The sequence below is a fragment of the Drosophila arizonae genome, chromosome 2, assembly GCF_054131065.1.
Source record: "Drosophila arizonae isolate 15081-1271.41 chromosome 2, UAZ_ARI_1.0, whole genome shotgun sequence".
NCBI classification, from domain to species: Eukaryota; Metazoa; Arthropoda; class Insecta; order Diptera; family Drosophilidae; genus Drosophila; species Drosophila arizonae.
This window is the reverse complement of record NC_142922.1, coordinates 17,428,103-17,449,823: the sequence shown is the minus strand read 5'-3', so window position 1 is coordinate 17,449,823 and position 21,721 is coordinate 17,428,103. Positions and strand designations below refer to the sequence as shown.

General features: G+C 46.7%; 6 protein-coding genes across 12 annotated transcripts; 3 read left to right on the top strand and 3 right to left on the bottom strand.

The window, feature by feature from the left end:
• Nucleotides 1–271: 271 nt before the first annotated feature.
• Nucleotides 272–3,650, bottom strand: unc-45 (unc-45 myosin chaperone). The gene is made up of 2 exons (XM_089471536.1): nt 2,081–3,650; nt 272–2,012 (listed from the first exon to the last, which is right to left on the bottom strand). Exons 1-2 carry the CDS (start codon nt 3,375–3,377, stop codon nt 445–447), a joined length of 2,865 nt encoding a protein of 954 aa, XP_089327662.1. The 5' UTR covers nt 3,378–3,650; the 3' UTR covers nt 272–444.
• Nucleotides 3,651–3,720: 70 nt separating this feature from the next.
• On the top strand, nt 3,721–4,639 carry LOC108612127 (dnaJ homolog subfamily C member 30, mitochondrial). The gene has a single exon (XM_018005032.2). The coding sequence runs from the start codon at nt 3,859–3,861 to the stop codon at nt 4,558–4,560; it is 702 nt and encodes a 233-aa protein (XP_017860521.1). The 5' UTR covers nt 3,721–3,858; the 3' UTR covers nt 4,561–4,639.
• Nucleotides 4,632–5,759, bottom strand: LOC108612078 (18S rRNA (guanine-N(7))-methyltransferase). Its single transcript, XM_018004975.2, has 4 exons — nt 5,619–5,759; nt 5,528–5,565; nt 4,904–5,469; nt 4,632–4,846 (listed from the first exon to the last, which is right to left on the bottom strand). Exons 1-4 carry the CDS (start codon nt 5,655–5,657, stop codon nt 4,659–4,661), a joined length of 831 nt encoding a protein of 276 aa, XP_017860464.1. The 5' UTR covers nt 5,658–5,759; the 3' UTR covers nt 4,632–4,658.
• An 88-nt stretch (nt 5,760–5,847) lies between these two features.
• Nucleotides 5,848–19,120, top strand: LOC108611891 (HEAT repeat-containing protein 5B). 7 transcript variants are annotated; one of them, XM_089471491.1, is made up of 9 exons: nt 9,036–9,186; nt 9,266–9,500; nt 10,863–11,270; nt 11,328–12,974; nt 13,036–13,309; nt 13,454–13,486; nt 13,869–17,634; nt 18,224–18,238; nt 18,558–19,120. In XM_089471491.1, exons 2-9 carry the CDS (start codon nt 9,436–9,438, stop codon nt 18,884–18,886), a joined length of 6,537 nt encoding a protein of 2,178 aa, XP_089327617.1. In that variant the 5' UTR covers nt 9,036–9,186; nt 9,266–9,435; the 3' UTR covers nt 18,887–19,120. The 7 variants fall into 7 exon arrangements, with proteins under 7 accessions (XP_017860251.1, XP_089327617.1, XP_089327623.1 ...); XM_089471497.1 differs by having other exon boundaries at nt 9,044–9,186; nt 9,288–9,500; XM_018004762.2 differs by lacking the exons at nt 9,036–9,186; nt 9,266–9,500 and adding an exon at nt 5,848–5,988.
• Nucleotides 7,211–8,548, top strand: ImpE3 (Ecdysone-inducible gene E3). The gene has a single exon (XM_018004964.2). It carries the CDS (start codon nt 7,491–7,493, stop codon nt 8,490–8,492), a length of 1,002 nt encoding a protein of 333 aa, XP_017860453.1. The 5' UTR covers nt 7,211–7,490; the 3' UTR covers nt 8,493–8,548.
• On the bottom strand, nt 18,978–21,639 carry Pbp95 (proximal sequence element A Pbp95). Its single transcript, XM_018004870.2, has 3 exons — nt 21,058–21,639; nt 20,424–20,994; nt 18,978–20,371 (listed from the first exon to the last, which is right to left on the bottom strand). Exons 1-3 carry the CDS (start codon nt 21,529–21,531, stop codon nt 19,134–19,136), a joined length of 2,283 nt encoding a protein of 760 aa, XP_017860359.1. The 5' UTR covers nt 21,532–21,639; the 3' UTR covers nt 18,978–19,133.
• Nucleotides 21,640–21,721: the final 82 nt, after the last annotated feature.

Genomic DNA, 21,721 nt, shown 5'->3' with positions numbered 1-21,721 from the left:
AATGGATGCCCACGCAGCTGCCGTTGCTCAATGAAGCCATACAAAATAAGAAAAATAAGAAAAACCAAAAATTTGCTGCGCAGTGTAAAAGTGCTTCAACAGTATTTATTGAGTGCCAGCGCAAACATTAAATTGTGTCCAAAATTTCAACCAAATTGTGCTTAGCATTTATGGCAAATACGTTTTGTATAGAATCGAACATTAACATTTTCACTCCAATCAAGAAGGCATCTCAATATAGTAGGTATAGGTACTTTAGGGCAAACAACAATTTGAAACGAAACATTTGAAGGAATTTATTATAAATTCGTACATTGTTAAGAACACTTTATGCCTAAGTACAGATTTCGTAAGTGATTTGAAAATAAATTAAATGACAAAGTGTTAGATGAAAGAGTGCAGGGTATAAAAATCTAACTACTATAAATCAAGCAATTGGACAATTTAATCATCATCGACGATTTCGGTGATTTTTGCGCTCTCGGCAAACACGTCTGGTATTTCAGCATCTTCGGATCGCTCGATGATGCGTTGCCGCTCTGCAGCTGCCAAACATTGCGTAGCCACCTCACGAGCCTTGGCCCGCTCCTCGCCCGGCAGCTGGCTTAGGCCACTGAGCAGCTCCATAATGTCCGTCTCGAATAATTTCTTGGCGATCTCAGGGCCCGCATTGATCATATTGAGTATGACGACAACGCCGCGATGCTGCACGTCTGGACTCGGATTGGCAATGAGTGTGTGCAATATATTCAGCCAACTGGAGATGTTCAGAATTTTGGCACAGCACTTGGTGGACACGGAGGTGAGCATCGCTAGAGCGCCAGCGCAAGCCTTGGCCGTATCCTCGTCCTCATCCTCGCAGAGCAGTGCCAAAAACTTGACACGATCGTTTTCGCCCTCAAACATTTTCACCACATCCTCCGACATGATCAGATTGCACAGACACTGAGCCGCGGCTCGCGTGAGGTACAGGTGATCCTCCATCAGATAGTACTCAATCTTGGAGACGCCCTGCTCCTTGATAATGCGCTGGCGCACGCTCTCGTTCATGCTGGCCAAATTGGTAAGGGCCATCAGTGCCTCAAAGTTCTCCAGAGCCGTACACTCCTGCAGCAGTAGATTCAGCAATGGTCGTATGACGTCCAGCGAGCGCTGACCGCTAAATGCCACCTCCGGGTTGATGGTGATGCCAATGCGCGCGAGCGCTTGGCTAGCATGCCGTTTGCCCTTTTCGGTGCCCTCCAGGGCCATTCGGAGCAATGCCTTAACACCTCCGTCTTGCACTACCTTGCCGCGTAACTCCTGCAAGCCACAGACGGCGTTGAGCACACGCGCAATAAGCTCCTGGGAATTGCGGCTCTCCGTCTTGGACAGAGCACAGAGCGCCGTGGTGATGCCCTCATTACACAGCACAGTGATGCGCTTGTTCACGAAATCCACATCGTCCAGCTCGTGCTCCTCCGGTATATGATGTTTGGCAAACTTGGCCAGCTCAATCATTTCGGGGACCATCTCCTGTTTCTCGTACGCATTGCACAGATTTACAAATGTTGTTACCACGCCGTATAGGCACGACTGATCGCCGGCACGTGCTAAGTCCATGAGCGCATGTATAGACGCGTGATCCTCAATAAGTTTCTCTTTGCATTCGGCATCCAGCGTAAGATAGGCCAAGCCATCAGCTGCCCAGCGGCGTATGTCCTTATCCTTGCCTGGCTTGATCAGGAATCGACGACAGGCCTCGGCCAGCTTCAAAGCGGCGCCATCGCCAAATGGTCTTATAGCCGCATCCTGGCCACCATAGCTACCCAACTTGCACAGACCCACCAGGGCGCGCACACGTATGCCATCATTCTTGGAGTGATATAGACGCTTCAGAATATCCACGCCCTGTTCGCACAAGGCCTTGGCCTTGTCCTTCTTCGAGGAAGCCGCTATAAGACATTCGCAAGCCACGCGCTGCTGCAGCAAATCATCTGTAGTCGCCATGGCTAAAATCATTTGCAGAATGCCTACGAAAGAAAGAAAAACATATTGTATAATTATAAGTATAAATTATTAAGAGTGCCATTATACGCACCCTCTCTGGCTACAATCTGATTTCCCACGTCGAGCGGACCATTGAGAAGCGCTGTGATGGCCACAGTGACGCGCACCTTGGACTCCATGTCAGGCGAGAGCAGCTTGTCCTTAACAAACTCGTCAATTTGCTCTGTAAAACGCTGTTTGGCCTCATCGTAGTACATGTTCTCATAAATGCGGGCTAGACACACCGACGCAATAGTGCTCGTAGAGGAAGTTATGTCCATAGCACTCTCATATTTGTAGTCCTGGAGCTCTGAGCACACCTCCAGCAGGCGGCACAGCCCACGTATCTCCACCAAACGCTCTGCCCATTCCAACGCAGTATAGTGGACATTGCGTGTGATCAGCTCAATAACTGCATCACGCGCCTTGCCCGATATGGTGCGATCCGTGATGCTATATACCAGACACGTGAGCAACGTATCAATCTCACGATTATTCTTTTTGCACAATTCCTTGTTCGGCTTCGCATCGGGCTTGTTCTTGAGGCCGGACAGTGCATTGATAATGGTCTGTAGACAAAACTGTGCAGTGCTCGCGCAATCCTCATGCTTCTGGTCGAGCACGCGCATAAACCAAGGTATGCCCAGTTCGGTGAGTACGCCTTTGGTGCGCTCCACACTGTTGTCGCACAACGCAGCCACAACACGTACCATATTCAAGTAGATCTGCTCGTCCTTTTCGATCTTGGCTAGAGTGGCTATTTTTGGCACACACTGCTCCTTGTACAGCAATTCGGCTCCTGCGGGCTCTCTGGCCAGCACCACCAGGTTATTAGCGCCCGAGCGTCGCTTCTCAATGGGCGCGGTAATATCAAAAGCAAGCTCCATCATTTGCTTCACCTTCGTTGACGTTTTGGCATTACGAGCGGCGTTCTCTTGCACAATCAGATGCAATCTCTGCAGCATAGGCTGCACAGATTTATTGCCCGGATCCGCTTTAAAAAGGGCCGTGGCATCCTTATAGGCTTCTTCGGGTTTGTTTAGCGCCTCGTATGCCTGAGCACGACGGAATAGCGCCTTGGGGTCATTAGGCGCCAGACGTAACGATTCTGTGCAATCGTCGACGGCCTCTGTGTATTTCTCAAGCTTTAAATAGGCAGCAGCACGGTTCTTATAGAACACGGGCAGCTCCTTGTGCTTATCGCCTAGCTTAATAGCAGCGCTGTATTCTTGCACTGCTTCCGACCATTTGGCGGCTTTGAAAGCCTCATTACCTTTATCTTTATGACTTATAGCATCAGCACCAGCGGCAGCTGGAGCTCTTTCCGTAGCGGTGTCTTCGGTGGTCATGATTATACAATTCTTCTAAATGAAATACTTTTATTTTAGCTGTGTACAGTACAAACGTTTCACTTAAAATGCGAGTGATTCACGATTTTTGGCTGTTTTTCGCTTCTTTTCTACCGTTTGGCCTTATATCAACTGCTGCCGAAACTTCTCGATCGCACATGCACACACACATTAACACACATGCAAACGTGAAAAACAAGCACACAGCGCTCGAAATTTCAATTGCTGGTATGTTCTATATATAAATAAAGCCCATAAGGAAAATCCAAAAACAAAAAACAAGAAAGAAGAAAAGCGGTCACAACTGTTTTCAAATAGCCATTCAGCTGTTGTCGGCGAAAACAGCTGATCGCGCAGCTTTATCGTTAATCGATAAGTTGTTTTCAAGTTCAGGAGCAGCTGATTGTTTGTTTGGTTCGCCAAAAGAATGTGATATAACAATTAACAAGTCTATTTGTGTAGTTAGCAATTTATACAAGCCATGTTGCAACATGGCCAAGTTCTCTGTCGCTTCTTAGCTCGTTGCCTACACACAACAAACGGTCAATGGCAGATTAGCCATTACGAGGCTTTGGGCATCAGTAAAAGCTCCACGCAGACAGAAATTAAAGCGGCGTATTATAAGTTGTCCATGGTCTATCATCCGGATCGGAACAAGGGCAGCGAGAGTGCCGCTAAGAAGTTTCGTGAGATAACCCAGGCCTACGAGGTGCTTGGCAACTATCGGCTGCGTCGTCTCTACGATAAAGGAATTGTGCATACAGCTGGACCCCAGTACGCGCAGGATGTACGAGATGTTGGAGAGGACGTGGAGTACGAGGAAGATGATTCGCAGACTAAATTCTATAAGTCACGGTTCAGGAAGTCGACAGTTGGTGATACCCAAGGACGGACGCCCATCTACGATTTTGATGAATGGAGTCGGGTTCATTATGGCAAAAGCTTCGACAGACGCCAAGCGGCACAAGCGAAGCACGAACGTATTCGCCAGCAAAAAGAAACAAATAGAATGTCTGTCCAAAACGACATAGTTTTGTTTGCTTGTCTATTTGCGGGCGTAGCTATGTACCTGATGTTTGTAGCAGAGGCGTCATATGATACCCCAAAGAGTAGAGCGGAAGAGAGACACAAACGGAACCAGGAAAAGGAGTCACTGGATGTAAATATATCAGACAAAAAATGATAGTCAGTAAGGAGGCCTAGCTCAATTTAACAATGATTTACGTCTAACTATGTTAATAAAAACGCAAAATGTATATAAAGACGTGTATTTAACAGTCCTCAGAAGCGACCACTTCGTTTACGTGCAGTGTACTTGGTGTCTGGACGCGTTTCGAGACCTTGGCGGCGACGTCGCTCCTTCTTGGCCAGTATCCAATCACGTGACTTCTTTGGCGCCTTACCACGCGCATCACGGCAAGCATCGCGTTTCTTTATATAGTTAATGCGGCGTTCCTCCTCAGGCGATCCTGGAGAAATAGCTGACGATTAAACAACAACATTATTAAATTTATAGGTAGACTTACCTAAGGCCTTTGGCAGTTCTGCTGCGCCTCCCGTCATCAACACCAAATAGTATTTTTTGGCTTTGGCGGAGTTGGGAAAGTCCACCACAAGACCGCCATAGAAACCCGCCTTCATTGCTTGTGCGGTGACCATTTCAATTTGGTCTGAATTCTCGGGATAAAACTGAAAGACAGCGCGAGCCGTGCGAGTCAAGCATGAGAACAATGTTGTAAAGAATTTTAGCAGGCGTTTGTGTGGATTGTGATAGGATTTGTCGGCGTTGCATAGCCATTGTAGAGCCGATATAGATATCGCGCCATCGAAAGTGCCAGGCCTAAAAGGCATACCCTCGCCCATATCACCCAAAATAAGATCTCCGGCTACTTCGCGCTCAACAGCGATGTCCAACATAGATTTGGATATATCAATGCCAACCCATATGTGATCACTGTCGTCGAGCACGCTCCCCGAAAGACCAGAGCCGCACCCAATATCCAAAATAAATCGAGGTTCATCGTCATCCGGCAGTGCTAGAAGCTCAAGAGCACGCTCCGCCATTTCCACTTGGATTTCTATAATGCGGGTACTACAAACAACACAAATTAACAAAAACCACAGATATAAACAAAGGATTGAATACTTGCTTTGTGGAATACTTTTTGGCCTCATCGTCATTGTAGAACTGTAAAACAGTAAATTGATATAAATATTATGTTTTCAACTTGATTTACTTACGATCTCTGGCGGTGCTGAGTGTTCTGGTCTACGCGCCATCTTTATTTGTTTCAATTAATTTAGGCGCAGCTGGATTCAGAAGCTTCAAATATTAAACAAATCCAAACATTGCTACACGTGCAACCAAGTGTTATCGATATTTATGCTGCTAAACAGCTGATTATATGGAATAGGTCGTGTTTACTATCGTTTAGCTTAACAACGATTTTTGTGCTAGTTATCGATTTGACGCATACACAAACACATATCAACGCGTAGTGGTATCTGCTTAAAATTCAGTGAAAATAGTGTTCAATTATATGAAATAAAAGCACTAAACATGTGATAGTGGCAATTAAAGTGTACCAAAGCTTCAGTATACTGTTAAACGGTAAGTGGCTAACGATTTAGAAATTAATTGAGCGTAATGAAAACATTTGTGCATTCACTCAAAGTGTGTGCATGTGTGCATTCGTGGATGAGTGTGTGTGTAGGTGTGGGTGCTCCGCTGTCAATTAAAACTGCGACAACCCGACACGACAGCATTATTTATAGTGTTTGTGACTACACTTAAGTTAAGAATCGTTAAGACGTTGAAAATTATATGTGTTAAAATTCTCAGCATAATTATATATAATATAGACTCCGCTTGCCTTACCGTTATGCTTCGCCGGTTTATTGACAGCTATTGACCTGCTTACCTTGTCCCAATATAAGTTATTGTTTTGCTGAGAAAGCGAAAATACAGCCTAGAACAACTTGAAAATAACATCAGCAACACGAAAGAAGCGTGAGCCTCAACAGGTTTGTGTTGTGTTCTCTCCTGTAATCTCTTGCCTTCGACAACTGCTGCGATTTCAGTTCTCACTGCTCTCGATTAACCTCATCGATAACCAATGCATGTACGTTTATCAGTTGCTTCCCAACCATGCAGTTCACCTCAAACTGCATTTTGATGTAATGCATTTTTTTCTGATTCGATTTTATTTACCGAAAAAATAAAAATAAATAAACGAAGACCACAAATATTCAGGTTTATATTTTTGCGGCTTTTGAATATTTAAGTGCTATCTTCGCTCATGCCCAAACTGGTTATGGCACACACACTCCAAAATCTTTCACTCTTTCCAAGAACAATGCGTGAGGACAACGGCGATTACCAAAAAAAAAAATCACACAATTTTGACGCAACACAAATGCGGTCGCTGGCCTCTGTTTAACAAGTTTGCCCAAATAAAAAAATATATGTTTATTTATTTATGCAAGGTGCGACTTAAAAATACCCTGTATTGTCAAAGTTATCTTGCAATATATAGGGCAGAAATCATTAAAGATAGTAGAAGGGCTTTCAATTATTTAAACTTACTATCAAAAAAATATTAGATTGGACAAAGAAATATTTGTTCCTTCCTTTAAATTAAAGAACAAACTTATTTAACAAAAAATGATTTTCTATATTAAAATATAAGCTTCTATATTAAAATAAAAGCTATATTATTATTTGTTTTAAAAATATTTGTTTTAATAAATACTCCATATATCATATTTTGGTACTTTGTTATAAATACTTCAAAAACTAAATTTCTATTCCACTTTATCTAATAGATAATTATAACAACATGCAAACCTATTTGCTTAATTTTATGTCAAATAAACAATTTGCGGATTGTTGAAAGGTAACACACATGTTTAGCTCTAGCTTTCAATACAGGGTATTAACGAAGTTTAAACTGAGCATCCAATTCGTAAAACCAGCTTGTCTCATGAAGATTCTTGCTGGCTGTCGTCTGCCAACTTTCAGTTACCAAACTGTCTCTCTGCCGCGCAAATCGCTCGAAAAACCCCGACCACAAATCTAAAATAAAAGACTAAAAACAAAAAACTTTCGTAAAAATGCGCAGTTGCTTGAAGCGGACATCTTTGTGGATGCTGCTGCTATTTGGGCTGCTTTCGCCTGGCCAGCCTGCCAATCTGTTGAACAGCTATCTGCCCGCCTCCATGCAAGCGCTGGCCTACTACATAGATCTGCTCCAATACGAGCCGTTGTCCAGCACCACAGCGGAGCCCCCATTCAGTGCCGATGGTCAACAGGAGCAAAGTACCACACCGCTGACTCCAGTAGCTAGCTCCAGCTCTACCTCAAGGCCAACTGCTGCAAATTCTAATCCTAGCAGACCCAGCAGCACAACACGACGACCCACAGGCAGCACCACCGGCTGGTGGCAGCCCCCAAGTTGGTGGGAAACTCCACAGCGCACCACAACCACCGCACGACCGACAGCAGCGCCAACTCCGCCACATGGTCCGGCGCTTTATGCACCAGATACAGCCAAGCGCGTCTTGCCGACACCACTGGAGGGTCAGGCGCTGTTCGATGAGATCCACTCTGATTCGGATTTTGATAGATTGCCGCTATCGCTGATCCGCGACATACAGACGGAGGCGTTGCACGATGATTTTACTAACGATGTGGAATCGTTGGATAACTTTCTGCGCCTCTACGATGATAATTATGGGCGTGCCGCCTTTGATTTCGAGTCGGCTATGGATCGCTGGAGCAGCACATCGACGGCGGGCAAGAAACGAGTACCGCCCACTAAGCCCTATGTGGACTTTCTGCTCGTCTACGATCTGCTCAAACGAGATGCCAAGGCGGCGAATCTAAGCAAATATGAGGGCTACTCCGAGGAGTTGCTGCAGCAGCTTTTTGAGTTGTCTAATGCTTCGTCCACACGACAGTTGCACACACTGTTCCAGCGTATGCTCGACCGTGGAGATGTACAGCGCAGCGATGTGGTGGCCCGTGTACAGGGTATTCTAAAGGATTTGGGCAATCCGAATAGCGCCACATCCAAGGCGCTCGTCCATATACCAAGCATGCAATTTTTGCCCTAAATCTAAAGTGTTTTGTCCATTTAACGAGCACATAATAAATTGTAATTCATAAAATATTCAATTCAAATCGACCATCTGACACATTGACACAGTTTAGGCAGCCCGCCCACCTTTTTCGATATGTTTGTTTGTGAGTGAGCTATCGATAACGAATGGCCAATTTGTTGCACATATGGCGGCTGTCAACAGCTGTGACGACGTCATCAATAAACCTCCAAGCGCAAGAGAGACGCATATACGCGCTCTCTTATTCCGCTCTCTTTGTTTTCTTGATTTTCTTTGATTTTGCATGTAGCTCGCTCGACGCCTGTGACCAAGCTTACCCTAACCAAGAGGTAACGCTTGAAATATGATCTCGTGACGTCACAAAGACGTGAGGTTATAATGTTAAAGGAAACTATAAAAGTCTACTACAATTCATCATATTATTATATCACATCTAAAATTCTATATAAACAAAAACGAACTCAAAATTATTCACACATTTATTTATCGCAATAACGAATAACATTTCGCAGCTCTCTCTCTCTCCCTGAGCTGTTATGCTTAAGCGTTGTTGTGTTTGCCGTTGACTTTGCCGCTCTCTGCTGCTGCTGCTTGCTTCCAGTTGCCATTTGTATTTGGAGCGTGTAGCAAGTGTTGTTTCTCGCGTTGCTGCCTCCATTTAGTTAACGTTGCACAGCGTAATAATTCTGTAATTATTAAATTGCGAATCAGAAACAGCAAACCAACATTAAAGCTTCTTATTTCTTCTTCTTATAACTTAATAAAAGAAAATCAATTTTATATAATTAGTACTACCAGTTCTGGACTAAACTCAATTTGTGGCATGGAAAAAAGTTATCGATTTGTGTGAAAGTTGCAAGCGGTGGCGGCACCGCTGCTGACAATAATTGGCAAAAAGAAAGTTTTTCTTTTGTAAATCAAAGTTGTAAATTGCACAATGGAAAACTTAAACTTTGCACGCACGCCGCAATTTCTGCGCAAAGTCATCAACGAAGCGCGCAGGTAAATAAATTTGCTCACAACAGACAACAACAATGAAAACCAACCACCAACAACAACAACATCGGCAGTATCACAGACAAAGCGGCGGTCTGCAAGCAACGAGTAACGGGATAAAATGGGGTGGCTGTGTGTGTGTGTGAGGGAGAAGATTGGCAATTGTCTGTGATGCAGTTCTATGTGGTTTTTGTTCTCCGTCTTACTGTTTGCATTCTCCTGCTGCACCTTACAGGTTTTACTTGCTTACTTTTACGCTCGACCGACGCCAACCACACGACCCCCAAACCTATTACAGTTGCAAGGCGTCTTATGTAACCCGAGCCTGGCGACGTCAATTGCTTTGATTTTTTCTTCTTATTATTTTGTATATGCAACATACGACCGCGAACAAAAGCAGTCCTTAAACCGTTAGCTCCATTGTGTTTCAAGCAGCCATTGCCATAACCATTGCCCCACAACCGGTGCGCTCATAATTTTGTGGAGAATAAGACAAAGGGATTGCCGTTACATGTCTTTGTTTTGGGCCGACACCCTCTTTATGTAGGATTTGGCTCCTCTTGACTTTTTCAATGTATGTGTGTGATGTGCGCTTGTGTTGTATTTGGGCGACATACATATGTATGCATGTAGGCACATACCGTATGTATGTCAACAGTTGCTTTTTATCGCGCCCAAGGCGATAGAGCGCACTTATCATTGTATATGAGTATGTATGTACAAATATTGCTATGCTGGTGATTGTATTGGTTGCTCTACAGCTTCCCTTTATGCTTTTGTATAATATAATGTTAAGCAAGACTCATCCGCATTTATTTAGCTCGGGTGATGCATAAATTATTTCAATTGGACTCACTGCGAACAGTGTGACCTTCCTGTGAGATTTTACCTACCATCAGAGCAAATGGCAAATCCAAGGTCAATAACAGAACCTAGCTGCAATTTATCGATAAGTCCCAAATGAAAATTGATCGCACAGATGTCGAAATGTTTGAGTGGGTAATTAAGTGAGTGGGCAGTAGAGATGAGCAACATCGTGACTGTGACTTGAATATCAGATTGCATCACTTTGTCGAAGTCTTATAGTTCTTGGGAATGGTAATATTTTTGAAGCATGTCTTGATTAAATGACAGATATATTTAGTCCAATTATATGATCATTATTAAATCACAATATATGTGTCAATCTGTGACTCAGTCACAGTCACGAGTTCATTCATCAACTTTTGTCGACAGATAGAAGAACGCACTTGAAATGAGATCAACGGCTGTTTATCATCATTCCCATGCCATATGTACACACTCATAATAATACATTTGTATGTTTGTATATTTTCATTAATTAGAAAAATTCCATTCGCATTGCAGATCATTTATAAACAGTGACGACACCGCTGCCAGCAAGGCAACTGAGGACACAACTGCGCCACGCGACGAAATGGAGCTCGCCCACAGCTTGACTCTAAACGAAGAGGCAGTGAAACAGCTTCCGGAACACAAGCGTGCAGTCTTCGAGCTTGAATGGTTACGTTATCTGGAGAAGTCTCTGCCGCACATGCCCAAGCATGAAATTAAAGCGGGACAAAAGAAACTTGTGCAACAGCTCTCGGAGCGCATACAAGGGGCGCCGGGTCCGCCCATGCGCAAGCTGATAGCCAGCGCACTGGCCACGCTCTTTTCCGTGGGCGACACCTTTATGCTCTTCGATACGGTCAATGCCTGCAATGACATACTGAAGAACAAAGATGACTCGCCCAGCTATTTGCCCACAAAACTGTAAGTGAAGTGATGTCAATCCAATGCAAGTCAATTGAAACGTTTTCTTTTCGGCAGCGCCGCAATTTGCGTGCTGGGCTCCATGTATGAAAAACTGGGTCGCATGATGGGGCGAACGTACGAGGACACCGTCCAAATCCTCATACGCACGCTACGCAACGCCGAATCGCAGGCCCGCATCGAAATAATGCACACACTCGAGAAGGTGAGCGCTGGCATGGGCACCGCCATTGCCAACGTGCACAAGGACATCTACAAAGCCGCTAAACATTGTCTGCTCGATCGTGTTATGGCCGTGCGTGTTGCAGCCTCTCGCTGCATACTCAAGATGATATACAGCGCTCCGTTCCTGTACCAGACGGAACTTGAAAATCTGGGCACGCTATGCTTCCGCGCATTTGATGGCAGCAACTATGAAGTACGCTGCGCCGTCGCCCAGCTATTGGGCACTCTGCTCGCCTTCACACAGCAGCTGGCCGAGGCGGCAAGTAACAAGAAATCTGCTCAGGCGCAAGTGGTCGTAGCATTGCAAGCGGCCAAAGGCGGTGCGTTGCGTTTGGTCTCCTTGGACGAAGCGTTGGGCATACTCATGTCCGGATTCTTGCGTGGTGGCGCGTCATTTCTGAAGGGCACCGGTGAAATCATCAAGGGCAGCTCGGGAGTCAATCGTGAGGTGCGCGTCGGCGTAACCCACGCTTATGTGGTGTTTGTGCAGTTCATGGGGAGCGTGTGGCTGGAGCGACAACTGAGCACATTTCTGGCTCATGTGCTGGATCTGGTGGCAAATCCGAAGGCAGCTTGTTCGCATGTGGATGCTGTCTATTCGCGCAAGTGCATCAACTTCATATTGCGCTCCACCATTGGTAAAATGTTGGGCGAGAAGGCGCAAAGCGCCGCCTGCAAGGAGCTCATTCATCTGGTGGCCAAGCAAATGAACTCAATTGATTTTAATCCAGAGAATGCCAAGGATTCGAACCAGGAGACGCTCTTCAGTCAGCATTTGTTGGTGTGCGCCCTGCAGGAGCTAAGCTCTCTGTTCATTGGACTGGGCACAACAGCACAGAATCTCCTGACAGATCAATCCTTGAATGCTATAGATGCCACGTGCGCAGTCCTGGTGCATCCATGTGCCGCAGCACGTTTGGCTGCGGCATGGTGTCTGCGCAGCTGCTGCATTGCGGTGCCCAGCCAGATAACGCCGCTCATCGATCGCTTCATTGATGCTATTGAACAGATGCGATCCTCGCCAGAGGCTATTGCCGGCTATAGCTGCGCCTTGGCGGCCATTTTGGGTAGCGCACGCCACTCCCCCTTGGGCATACCGCACACCAAGGGCAAGGTGGTGTTCAACTGTGCCGAGGAGCTGCTGCGCTCCGCTTCCCAGAATAGCCGCATGTCGCTGCATCGCACCCAGGCCGGCTGGCTGTTAATTGGCGCCATCATGACGCTAGGCTCGCCAGTAGTCAAAGGCCTTTTGCCGCGCATGCTGTTGCTTTGGCGGAACTCCTTTCCGCGCTCGAACAAGGAACTCGAATCGGAGAAGGCACGAGGTGATGCATTCACCTGGCAAGTGACACTTGAGGGACGCGCCGGCGCCCTGTCAGTCATGCACAGTTTTCTGCTAAATTGCCCGGATCTGGTCAGTGAGGACATCACGCGACGTTTGCTCACGCCCATCGAGAGCGCCCTCGCCATGCTGGTCAAGTGAGTAAACTGATCATATATCCTTTGTCTTCCCATTCTCATGATTATATTCCTCTCCCAGCTTGGCCACTGTGTTGAAGAGCTATGGCACTCAGCTTAAAGCTCCCGCTGCTATGGTGCGTCTACGTCTCTTTGAAGCCTTGACGCTGCTGCCTCCCACAGCTCTGGAGGCTTCCTATACACATCTGCTGCGCATGCTCGTGTCTGAGTTTACCTTGTCGGATAATGCGGCCAATACCACAAATTCTCTGCTGCGCACACTTTGCCATGGCGATGATTCCATCATATTGGGCACTTGGCTACAGGAAACGAATCATCGCACCATCGAGGATCAGGTATGTGCGAGCCATTGACTATTCATTGGGCTATGGTCTGGGTGGCTTCTCTTAGATTTGTAAGCGTATAACCGATACTATCTTCTACCTCTTTAACTATTCCCCCAATCTATATAACGATATCGATTCAATTCGTTTAACCAGATGGAGCCCAATCGCAAAGTCGATGGCGAGCATGTAAGTGTTGCCCTCTGAGAACTCATAAAAATGAAAAACTGTTTCGTTGATGATTTTGATTTGCATGATCAATAAATAATTTTGTTCATAACTCACGAGAGAGTGGCTCTTCGATTACCCCTCCTTCTATGACTCCTCTTCATTTATTCTTCGAAATTAAGAGCTTCATGTTTTATTTTTGCTATGCTAATTTAATTTTATAATTCAAATGCGATTATTGCATTAGGATTGAAGTATTTAAAGACAGTTAACTAAGTTAGTGTCTATAATTTCTAGTTTGGCTTATACTTTATACTAATCTCTTAATTGTTTGTTATAATTTTTTAATCATAGACCTTAGCAATTTTGTAATCATTTAACGATTCTCTCTTTCAATACACAGCTTCAGCCGAATAGCGCCGCTGGATCTGGTGCCTTGGAGCACGATCCTTGCTGTCTGTATCGTCCCAATTGGTCCGCCCAGCATAGCAGCAATGCCAGCTCCAATGCGAGCACAGCAAGCAACAATAACATACAGTTGATTAACAAGGCCCAGCAGTGTCCGGGTCCCTTGCCACTGGGCGTGGCCGTCATTGACATGTCCGTCACTCTATATGGCACCATTTTCCCAAAGGTAGCGAACAAGCATCGCCTGCAAATGCTGGACCATTTCGCCGAGTGCATCAAGCAGGCGAAGAGCAACCGCCAGGAAGCCATCCAGATGAACATTTTCACGGCTCTGCTGTATGCACTGAAACAGCTGACGGATAGCAAGACGAGCCTGGGCCAAGAGGATGTCAAGAAGAGCGCCACCAGTCTGATTGTCGCCTCGTTGACCAGCTCCAATTCAACCATACGCTGTGCAGCTGGCGAGGCGCTCGGCCGTTTAGCCCAGGTTGTGGCCGACTCACATTTCACCGCTGAACTGGCGCAGAACAGCTTCGACAAGCTGAAGTCGGCGCGGGATGTGGTCACGCGCACTGGACACTCGCATGCCCTGGGCTGTCTTCATCGCTATGTGGGCGGCATGGGCAGTTCGCAACATCTGAGCACCAGTGTATCCATATTGCTCGCTTTGGGACAGGACAGCTCGTCGCCTGTGGTGCAAGTCTGGTCACTCTATGCTCTGGCCCAGATCGCCGATTCCGGCGGTCCCATGTTCCGTGGCTATGTGGAGCCGACGTTGACGCTCTCGCTGAAACTGCTGCTCAGCGTGCCACACGCCCATGTGGATGTGCATCAGTGCGTAGGCCGGGTGGTCAATGCATTGATCACCACTGTGGGACCGGAACTTCAGGGCAACAACACGGCCGTGGTTGCAATGCGTAGCTCCTTCCTCTGCGCAGCAGCATTGCTGCAATCACATGCAGATCCCTTGGTGCAAGCCGAAGCAATTGGTTGCCTGCAGCAGCTGCATCTGTTTGCCTGTAAATCTCTGCAGCTGGACACGCTCGTACCGACCCTGGTCAAGATGCTGGCCAGTAATTATTTCATCTTACGAAAGGCTGCCGTCGCCTGTCTGCGTCAGCTGGCGCATCGCGAGGCGCGTGAGGTGTGCGAGCTGGCCCTGAGCATTACACCGGAACAGTGTCCAGATTTAGTCATTACGGAATATGGTCTGCCCGGACTGCTCTTCTCGATGCTTGACACGGAAACGGATGTGGAAATGCTCAAGAATATACACGACACGTTGACCTCAATGCTGCAAATGCTAGCTGCCGACAATCTGAGCAACTGGCTTAGTCTCTGCAAGAAGGTGCTCACTGTGGCTGTCGAGAGTGGCAGCTCGAGTGAAGAGCAAGCGGCGCAGGCCGGCTCTGCGGATGCTGGCGGCAAGTCCGGCTCAGGCGACGCACAGCAGACGGACGACGACGATGACGAGGAGGAGGAGTACGCCGATGATGTAACCGAATATCGTGCCGAGGAAAACACCTCCACGCATCCAGCTGTGCAGCCGCGCTGGCCCACCCGAGTGTTTGCCGCCCAATGCGTTCGTCGCATCATCGCTAGCTGTGAGGCAGCAAATGCGCTGCACTTTGATCTGCTGCAGGCCAAGGAGCAGCAGCTAATCAAGTCGCGCAGTGGCGATTATCTTATACTGCATCTGGCTGAGCTCATACGCATGTCCTTCATGGCTGCCACCTCGGACTCGGATCAACTACGGCTGGAGGGTTTGCGCACACTGCAGGAAATCATAGATCGATTTGCAAACGTGCCAGAGCCAGAATTTCCAGGTCATTTGCTCCTGGAGCAGTACCAGGCACAGGTGGGCGCAGCCTTACGTCCGGCCTTTGCACCCGACACGCCATCCCATGTGACCGCTGCTGCCTGCGAGGTTTGCTCCGCCTGGATCGGATCGGGTGTGGCACGCGACATTAGCGATTTGCGGCGTGTGCATCAGCTGTTAGTCAGCTCGCTGAGCAAGCTCTACACGAAGACGAACAGCACGCAGCTGTACAACGAGTCGATGGCGACGCTGGAGAAGCTCAGCATACTCAAAGCCTGGGCGGAGGTGTACATTGTGGCCATGCTGAGCAATGGCAAGGCTCCCGCCTCGCTGCTCACCGTCTCGCCAGCTGGCACAGCCACAGAGCTGGTCACCGGAATCGAGTTGGATACGGACAGCCGTGGTGAGAGTTTACTCAGTCTGGTGCAACCGGAGCTGCATAATCTGTCCAATCACTGGCTGGCCGCTATGAAGGATCATGCGCTTCTGCTGCTGCCTGCCGAGTTTCAATCGCAGTTGCCACGGGACGGTGGTTCCTTCTACACCACAGACACCATCAACTCGTCCAAGCCGCACTACATGACCAGTTGGCCGCCCATTTTGTATGCATCGGCGCTGTGGCTGCGTGACGAGGGCTTTGCCCGCCATCAGGACACACAAAGTCCGTCGGATGCCAGCAATGCTGCTGAGCCAGAGTCGAATAATAATCAGATTACACACGGCTCCCTCTCTGCGGATCGCTTCCACATGATCTTTGGCATCTGCATGGAGGCACTGTGCAGCATGCGCAGCTCGGATAAGCCACGCAACATTGTCAGCTGTTTGCGTGCGCTGCACAGCATCTTCGATTCCGATTGGGCGCGCCGGCAACTGATCAAGGATCGTGCCTTGACCATTGAGCTATGCCATGTGCTGCATCGCCAGATACTCACACGGGATGAGCTGCTCGTTCAGCTGCTGTGCGTGGAAATATTGAAGCAAACCATACAAGCAGCACGCGAGGATCTAGAACGAAGGCGAGACACTCAACAGCAGCAGCAGCCCGCAGATAATGCAAATGAGGATCAGAATGACAATGAGGATCTGCAGCTGGGCGAGGGCAGCGTAATGCAGCCGGGCAGCTCACATGTCTATGCCGTCCTAGAGGTATGTCTGTGCCTGTTTGTGCGCCAAATACCCAGCCTCAATCCCAGCAAGCAAATCAACCTTCAGCTGGACTATGCGCACGCCAAGAATGCCTCATTCTTCTCTGTGCTCGGCGATGAGAATGGTCGTCTTGTGGCCATTGGACTGCAGTGCGTCGAACAGCTCCTAGAGCTGTGCACGCCTAGTGGCGCCCTCACCATACTGCCCACCATACTCTACATGACTACGAGCATTATGCGAGAGATAGCCAACAAGTCGGCCATCGATAGCAGCATTCTGGCCAACACCTGTGCGGTGCAGGCAGCGCTGCAGTGTCTGCGCTCTGTGTGCGTCCATCGCTGGGCCCATCATGCAAGCACGCAGGAGGAGTGGCAGCAGCTGCTGCAAAGCGCCTTGGCCACCATAATTGATATGACCAAGACGGCGGGTGATAATGAGGAGCGTAAAGTAGATGAGGTCACCATGCTGCTGGCCATTGCTGTATTCATTCTGCACACGCCCGCCTCTGTCGTGGGCACGCCCTCACTGCAATATCCTTGCATTAATCATTTCCGGCAGTGCCTGCAATCGGAGCACTTGTCCGTCAAATTGAAATGCATCGAGACGACGCGTTCCATTTTCACAAAGGCGGACTTAAAGACGGCCACGCCCTACATACATGCGCTGGCACCGCGCATCATTGAATCCCTGTACTCCGAGTCCAGCAAGACGCCGACCAGCGAACTGGAACTGCAAGTGACCCTCGAGAGCATTGTGACCGTGGAGCAACTCATAGAGCTTGCCGAGCCTCAAAATCGTAAGTAGCTGACATTATTTCAATAAATATCTCAGGTCTGTTCCGAATAGGTTATACTGATAGTAACGGACTTTGGGCGAGGTTAAATATCCGTTGAATAATGGGTTTCAATGGGTTTTAAAATAGAAATACACTTTTTGAGCTTCTAAAATAATTAAACCAAAATATAGATATTTATATTTAAAATTAAATTAGACGTTAAGCATATCTAGGCTGGATTAAATGATAATAACGATATTTTCCAAAGATAGTGGACAGTTAATCATTTATTAATGAATCTTGAATTGAACGCAAAGTAAAATCATGTTAATTTAAAAATATCAATAACAAAATATTGATTTCCCACATTCGGGGCAGACCTGTAGAAAGTGCAACTAGTGCGTCCCTCTACCCAATTACTGCCGTACATTTTCAAATAATGCATAGAGCCAATTGGGCACCGAGTTTGTAAGCGTCGTCAAATAGTACCGTTCGTTTTTTATTCATTCTGCTCTTTTCTCTACGTCTCTTCTCTTATAATTGCTTCACTCATTATCCACACATATATTTAAAAAAAAAAAAAAAAAAAAAAAAAAAAAAAAAACGTTAGGAAACTTGCTACAAGGTAAATAGCTGCGCCCATTCACTTGTTTGCACTCTGAATGTAAAAGCACATCAATATGCACTAACTCTAAATATGTATACATATATATGTATGTTACTTTAAATATATGTATTAAAACAATTGTAGTTATTAGCTGTAGCTGCAAATTTGCATAATTGCGCTTTAAATGTCGTTACACACTGCATGCGATTACCGTTGTTGTTATCGATATCGATAGCACACACAGATAACAGTTTACTCAACCAAGCTGTGTTGTCCTTTGTGTTTTTCATGAGCATTTTCGTGGATTTATATCAATAATTTTGAATGCATTTCACAGATATACAAATGCTGACACTTCTGGTACCGGTGCTCATTGGCTACCTGGCCGAGCCAAACAAGGTGCGGACGTTGCCCAAATACCAGCGGCAGCTGCATGAACAGTCCCTAAATTGGCTGCTGAAGATTGGTCCCAAATACCCGCAGGAGTTCAAGGCGTTGATGGGCCAAAAGGCCGAACTGCGACAGAAACTGGAGGCGGCCATACGTAACCAACAGCAATCAATTAATCTAGCCCAAAAGGCCAATGAGGCGCAGCGGAACGGTTTGCTGGCCAAGCCGCAGAAGCCGACGATCAAGCTGAAAACCGATTTTAGTAACTTCCAATAACTAAAATAAACCCTCAAATCCTTGTATGCTTGTAGCGTGCTTCATTAAAATTGCTTTTGTTGCTATTAACGTAATAAGTACCTAAAGAATCTAAATTGCATAAATACGACGTATATTTTACTTTTAAGGGCTACTCCCACATATGATAATCGGTTTTGTTGGGAATGCAACATATTGTTAATTATATATATATATATAAATAAACACGATATAAGTTATATAACCTATTAAAAACGTGTAAGCTTCTCTATTCGCAAGATAGTTCCTGCTTAACATTCGGCTCGTCCTTAAACTCGGATTCAAGACTCTTATGCGACTGTGACATGCGGCTCAGTTCTTCGATTTGTTCGCGGGCAATCTTTTGAGAGTCTGAATCGCTTAAGTTTCTGAACGATTCGTGGTTCTTCAGGTTTCGCTTTCGATGCTCACTGGATGGCGAAGGAGCAGATTTCATTGCCGAACCATAGTTAACAGCTGGTCGCGGCAGTGCCATTAAGGCCGATGGAAGCTGCTCAAATGAAGAAGGTTCCAGCCGACTTAATAGTGTGGTGGTATAGAAGAGAGTGCGTAAGCGTTGCCGAAATAGCTGCACTGCTGACTTCGATTCATCATAGTCGACGGGAAGTTTCAACTGCGATCCAATTTTCGAATGATTGCGCCAATTCACTGACAATATGCACATGGCACGGAAACCCATCATTGTGGACCAATTAGGCGGCAGCAGCAATGGCGTTGTAGATGATTCACTTGCCTCCAAGGCCGGCAATTGATGCAGCATCTTGCTGTAGAATCGGTTAAGCTGCTTGCTCAGTGTGATGCTCTGGACCAAGGGGTTGGCATTGGCTGGTGGCCGGTAGCGCAACGCATTGGCCACTACGTAAAGATTCCGTTCGTTGCGTGGAAGCGGGATTGGTGCTGGCGGGGCATCGAGTTTTAAATTATAAGAATACTTGAAGTACTCGTAGATGTTTGAGTCAATGCCGCGTAATGGCTCCATAATCTTGACATTAATGGCCGACTTCCGCATCTTTCGTTTCGGCTTGTGAACGGGATTTACGACCAGTGATTCTGGATCTGCTTGCCATTCTTGCCAACGCTGAACCCAATTCTCGGCGGTTACTGGAGCATTTTTTTTGACCTTGCGGCGTGGTATGTCACTCACCGTCGCCTCCGGATGTTGCTCAAGAAACCGCTTGATGACCAGAAAGCGTGTACGACAGCTGGTACGTGTGTGATTTCCCAAGTGATTGGCACACTTCACCCACTGCGAGGTACCGTGCTCGGTAACAAAATTCATTAGCTTTGTGTCGTCTTCCATGGACCACGGATCTGTTTTATTGCGCTGTGCCAGCACGTTGTTATATCGTGTACGCAGCTGCGCCAGCGAACGATTCGGAAACAAAGTACGCGGGAAACAATTGAATTTGCCATTGTACTCCTCGTAGGCAGCGAACAGCATTAGATCCTCACTGGGTGTAAAAGGCTCTGAAAAGACATATATTACTCTATGATAATCAGAGAATCATATTTATTATACCGTGACTGATGCTGGGATGCAACACATATATATAGCGTCCAATTAATGTCGATCGCGATCTGCCCGGAAAATGCTCGACAACTTGCGACCAGTTAGTTAACCCATTCACAGTATTTCGCTGGACAACAGCACGCAAACGTTCATTATCCTCATAGCCCCATCGCATCGCACTTGTGGGCTCCAAAAGAAAGCGCATCGTTGTCTGCATGCGCACAAAACACTGATAGTCGGAACGTTGACCCACTGCAGCCGCTATAGCTTGCCAGTTTTGTAGCTTGTTGGCTTTAGCCGCATCCAGCAAAGCTGTATCCTCCTCAGGTGTCCAATCGTCGCGCTTTAACTTAGGCTGCAAATACACCAGCCACATGGCCTCACAGCTGTAGGAGGAATGACGATGCTCGAGATCCAGTGTGCTAATTTGATGCCAGTCGATGCTAAAATTGCTATCAACATTAGCTAACAAACTGGCCAATGTTTGTGCATGCAGATCGATGTATTTCCGTTTGCGATCAATCATTTTGTTGGACGCCTTTTTCGCTGCAGCGGCCTGGTAGCTGGTATACTCTAACAGCTTTAAGGTTTAAGACATGTATGTATTTAAACAACAATCGAACTATTTTTTACACTTGCTTACCTGCTGCTTTATTCCCATGACGATGCCCTTTTTGTCCAAAACTGTCCATACGTGCTTTGAGCGCATATCGAAATCGGTAGGAAACATTTCGGTGTTACAACGCCGCTCGTAGTCCTCATTGTTGGGACAACTACGTCCATCATTGTCGCGAAAGTATAGATTACCCTTAAAACGAAACGTCCCGCCGCGCAGCAATGCCCCGCTCTTTCCCACGTTTTCAACTCCGTTTGCTGTTACACAATGAGAGCGTGGATTCTGGCGTCGTATGAGTGTCTGTTCATTGCGTTTATACCGACCGCGCACTATCTCTAACAGCTTCAATATACGTCTGCGCACCTGTTCCAGGCGTCGCTGAAGTTCTAGATTCAATTGCAGGGCGTTTGCATCGCTTCTCTCGGTGCTAGCTGCCAACAGCGTCGTAATTTCCTGCAGCAACTGTTGATGACTTATTTTAATATCGTCCACATCGCTCATAGTACAAAACTAATATTCAACTTCATTCATAAGCAATATTTCAACAAAAAACTAAATAGCTCGGCAAGTCCCTATTAGGGATGAGCATCGCTACTCGATAATTATCGATGTAGAAATCAAAATCATCAATATTTTAATATCGATGCTGTTAGGGGATGAATATCGGTATTGGGCTTTCAATTATGCCAAC